At 36.0% G+C, this 4,795-nt stretch overlaps 1 protein-coding gene across 2 annotated transcripts; it reads right to left on the reverse strand.

The window, feature by feature from the left end:
• Nucleotides 1–859: 859 nt before the first annotated feature.
• On the reverse strand, nucleotides 860–4,512 carry LOC130459334 (protein FAR-RED IMPAIRED RESPONSE 1-like). Of its 2 annotated transcripts, none has more exons than XM_056826650.1 (3): nucleotides 3,438–4,512; nucleotides 2,001–3,226; nucleotides 860–1,909 (listed from the first exon to the last, which is right to left on the reverse strand). In XM_056826650.1, the coding sequence occupies exons 1-3, from the start codon at nucleotides 4,402–4,404 to the stop codon at nucleotides 1,760–1,762; spliced, it is 2,343 nt and encodes a 780-aa protein (XP_056682628.1). In that variant the 5' UTR covers nucleotides 4,405–4,512; the 3' UTR covers nucleotides 860–1,759. The 2 variants fall into 2 exon arrangements, with proteins under 2 accessions (XP_056682628.1, XP_056682629.1); XM_056826651.1 differs by having other exon boundaries at nucleotides 1,780–1,912.
• Between the last annotated feature and the right edge of the window lie 283 nt (nucleotides 4,513–4,795).

Here is a 4,795-nt window from a genome sequence, read left to right on the forward strand (position 1 = left end):
AAATATTAGAGCGCCACCTAGGATTACTAATGGTTGTTTACCATGAAAAAATAATATTTCTAATTTCTTTTTGAATTTAAAAAACCAAGTGACACGTAGATAATTAATTAGGTGCCACGTAGATATTTTAATTAATTAATTAATTACTAATATGTACAACTCCATCGATAATCAAACACTCTAATAATTAAAAAATAATCGATTTCCACGGAGATAATTAATTAGGTGCCATGTAGATATTTTAATTAATCAATTGATTAATTACTAATATATACAACTCCGTCTAAAATCAAACACTCTAATAATTAAAAAATAAATCTAAAATAAAATTCATCCAAAATCAAACAATAATCTAAAATAAAATAAATAAAATTCAATTTAAAATCAAACATTAATCCAATATTAGAGAGCCACATAGAAAAATATGATGGTTTCGGCCAATGAAAAATAAGATTTCAAAATATTTTGAATTAAAAAAGTCGAGTGCCACGTAAAGAAATGATTAACATTCACGTAGATATTTTTTATTAATTATTTATTAATATTACCTATATACAATTTCAAACAAAAACAGACACTTTCATAATAATAAAAAAAATATCTAAATTAAAATTCAATGCAAAATCAAAAACTAATCTAATCTAATATATAAAAGTGGTATATACATAGGATTTTTATTTAAACATAACAATTTAATATAATCCGTGCATCGCACGGGTTAAAATCTAGTTGTTTTATATAAACAACATCAACGTATTAATACATGGTTAACACGATATATACAAACACTGCACCATTTCCTTTTTTGGAAAAAATTTCGTTGTACATTGACTATTTTACCCTCATCTTTTCCCTTGTACATTGACTATTTTACCCTCATCCACTTGCATTGTACTTGCTAATTTTACTTTAATCAATCAGTCGAAAACGTGTTGAGTAAAAAAATCAGGTAGCTAGTCTCACATACATTTATCTAAACGTACAATATTCATACAGAATGGTACAGTTACACACGTAAACCAAACAACAATTAAACTTACATATTCATACAGAATGGTACATAATCACAAATATTAGACAACTCAACTACAACGTTTATTAAGGTATAACAGGACTTCTGAGAGGACTTCTGAATTTGAGTCTTATTTGTATTAGTTCTTCGTCAAGTCATGACAACTCAATAGGTCTTGTGTGAATATAGGAGTACGACTTCCATGAAATGTATGATTTCCGTTGCGTTGAACCTGGTTGCTATTATTTCCAGCAAAGCATTGATATTTATCTGTGCGTTGATAGTTTCTGTCACTACCGTCACCTTGAAAACCTGGAGTACCTTGAAAATTGTGGTTACCATTGCCTCCCTGTATAAACTGATTTCCGGATCCTTCAAAGATTCCACCTACGTTTTGGGACATTTGAGTTCCACTTTGGTTTTGTGACATATGAAAAATTCCCTGTCCGCTTAGGTTTTGTGACATATGAACACCACCTACATTTGAAGATATTTGGGACATTTGAACTCCACTCATCTTTTGTGACAGGGGCATAACACATGGATCTTGAGACCCTATCAAATCATCCCCATCTTGGGACATACGAATCCCACCGACGGACATGCGAACTTGAGACTGTGGAAACAAATTTGTAGCAACACCACCTCCTACTCTAGTAGCAGATGCCTGAATCAGAGCATTAAGTCATTGACCAAAAAACGTGAAGTAGTTCATAATACTGCATAATACATGATCAATAAAATCACCTAATAGTTTTGCATGGGTGCTCCATTGTTGTAGTTGTGTTGCGGATATATAAGAGTCCCACTCATCTGACCTACACAAGCACGGACATTGTTTCCTCCAACTTGATGTTGCGGATCCACTACATTCACCGTATTATACCCAGCCATTACCTACTGTTGGGGAGGGGACAACACAATATCACTTACAAACAACAAACAACAAATAATCATAGAACAATATGTTGCGCAGTCAGGAACTTACAAATTGATTTGGCCAGCCGGGATGGAAGTTGTTCTGTGCGTTACCGTACTTTATTCCTTGGTGCCCGGTGTAATCAGGATTCATAGCTACCAGATCCATAGGTTGTTTAAAAGGTACAGGAGGATTAGTAGCAGGTTGTTCAGGAGGATCATCTTCAGCCACGCCTTTCTTGTTTTTCCGTACTTGCTTTTTAGCTGGCTTTGTATTCTCACCAGGAGGGATAAAACGTTTCTCACGAGGCCTATGAGCCTTTACCCCACCTCGCGGAACAGGATCTTTGGCAAGAATGGGTGGTGACTGACAAGGGCTTTCTTCTCCAGAACTATTAGGCGGTTTATTAACCGACCCAGGCGTTGGTGGCCCGTCACTGCCCCTTCTATTAAGGACGGATGCTGCACCGCCTTCATTATCGGCCACTTCTGTTGTCACTACGTCACTTACATCCATACGTAACATAGCAGCCCGAACCATCTCAAGCATTATGTCAAGTTTTTGCTCATTCTGGGACCCAAGTAAAGCAGCAGGTTCTACTGCATTCATAATTTTGTCATACCGATTAATTTCCTCTGTTTTCTCAGGATCATGATAAGCTACCTTCACAAGGGTTTGCTTACGTTGAATATCTTTCCTCCATCGATCCATAGTGTATGATGCAGGAACTGTTACCACATTCTCCATGTCTAACACTTTTATTATATGCCTACAAACAATGCCGTGGCACTCAAAGTATTTACAGTCACACTTCCCAAATAAGGTTTCTTTGTTGAACAATACCACATAAGTACGCTTAGGGCCACCCAAAGATATTTCCTTTTTTAAAAACTTCGACCATATCCACACTCTATCGGAGACGGTATGCTCTACCTCTATATCAGAAATGTCTTTTTTACTAACAGGGGTCACATAACATACCCGCGTGCACTGGACCTGAACTTCAACAAACTTCGCATCCGTATATACTTTCTGACATTTTCTCTCATACGCAAACTCCCCAACCAAAGGCCTTGTAAAACGGCTACAATTCACATCCGCAGCTCTTTCATCATTCGCCCTACTCTCCATGGCCTTGCAATATCTAGGAGCAAACTGATACAATCTCGTGTTCTTCTTCAGGTACCCCTCGAAAAAACTATTTATGCTTTCAACCCGCTGAGTCGTCTGCATCCCTGCCCAAAATATATGTTTGACATACGCCGGTATCCACATATCTCTCTGCTTGTACAGAACTGCCATTTACAAATTATGAAATATATTCAATTTAACATACACTATGAACAATTTTGTGTCCTACTTATTTAATTAAACTACTTATTCAATTAAACTACTGTTACTACCTATTGTATGATTCATTGATTAAATAAGTACCAAATATATAAAGTAATTATACCAAATGGATTAGCAGAGCATCACTGAAACTGATAATATAACCACACATACCTTGAAGCCACTTAGAGCTTTGCTTTGTGTCCTTGTTTGTGTCATCAACACATACCTCCAGCTTATATTTTTTACTTGCTTCAGCCCAACCTTCCTCGAACTCTTCTGGTGATAAACTGTTGTAGATTACATTCTGTAACGCCACTTTAATTTGGGGATAATCTGTAAGAGAACCAAGTTTCCGGCTGAACTTCTGTATAATGTGCCACATGCACCACCGATGTCGGGTATGTGGCATTGGCATCACTATTCGAATTGCCTTCCTCATTGCTGCATCTTGGTCAGTCATTATTGCGGCTGGAGCTTTTCCTCCCATACATGACAACCAAGCCCTAAACAACCACACAAAGGTCTCTGCATTTTCATGGGACAATAACGCACATCCTAACAATATAGTTTGCCCATGATGATTTACCCCCACAAAGTTCGAGAACGGCAACTCATACTTGTTTGTCAAGTAGGTCGAGTGAAAACATACAACATCACCAAAATACTGATACGCCGCTCTGCTACGAGCATCCACCCACATTACGTCCTGCAACTTTCCTCCTTTATCTAACCGGTGCAGATGGAAAAAGTTTTGGTTATCCTTGGTCATTTTATCTGAGTAGTTGATCATTGCTGCAGCATCACCATCCCTAAGCCTCAGTCTCATCCTCTTATTCAAAACATTATGAATATCTTTCTTCGAAAATCCTATATTCTCAACCCCATTCCTTCTTCCTGCTAAGTTGTTGAAAATCTGTGCAACGGGCGTCCCTGAATCATGATCATTTTCCATATTTTTCAATAACACATCTGTAATCTTTTTCACCCTATACATCGAAATATGATTAGACTTGCTTGGCGTAGGGTTATGGTTCATGTGTTCGTTTACAACAGTCTTCACAACCCAATTATTCTCATTGGTACGAGAACCATACAACATCACAGGGCAATTACACTTCTTCGACTTCTTCTTAACCATTGGTTCTTCAAAACAAGTCACTTTTTTCCCATTAATCACGCGCCGGTAAGTGGTTCTCCCATAACATTCACACCTCCATACATAGCTCTTAACGGATTTTGATTTCCCACTTTCTTTGTGTAATCCCCCGTAAATTTATTAATTTTATTAATATATTTTTAACGTATATTATTTATATTTAAATAGAACTTATGAATTTTAGTAATAAATATATAATTAACGTATATTCATTTTATTTTAAGTACGTTCTAAATATTTAACGATTTTTGAACTTTATTATATTTATATATTTAATGTATATTTAATTTTATTTAAATATGTTCGAAATATTTTAACGGTTTGTGCAATCAAAAATGATTTTAGAATTTTACGTGAAAAGAATTCGAATTAC

This window comes from Spinacia oleracea, chromosome 4 (assembly GCF_020520425.1).
Source record: "Spinacia oleracea cultivar Varoflay chromosome 4, BTI_SOV_V1, whole genome shotgun sequence".
In the NCBI taxonomy this organism is placed as follows: domain Eukaryota; kingdom Viridiplantae; phylum Streptophyta; class Magnoliopsida; order Caryophyllales; family Amaranthaceae; genus Spinacia; species Spinacia oleracea.

Excerpts from the sequence above, each read along its gene's own strand:
- LOC130459334 (XM_056826650.1), bottom strand. The coding sequence starts at position 4,404 with ATGGTTAAGAAGAAGTCGAAGAAGTGTAATTGCCCTGTGATGTTGTAT. Across the intron at positions 3,227-3,437 it reads AAGCTCTAAGTGGCTTCAAG|TTCTGTACAAGCAGAGAGAT; the intron begins GTATGTGTGGTT and ends TGTAAATGGCAG. Across the intron at positions 1,910-2,000 it reads CCGGCTGGCCAAATCAATTT|GTAATGGCTGGGTATAATAC; the intron begins GTAAGTTCCTGA and ends CCCCAACAGTAG.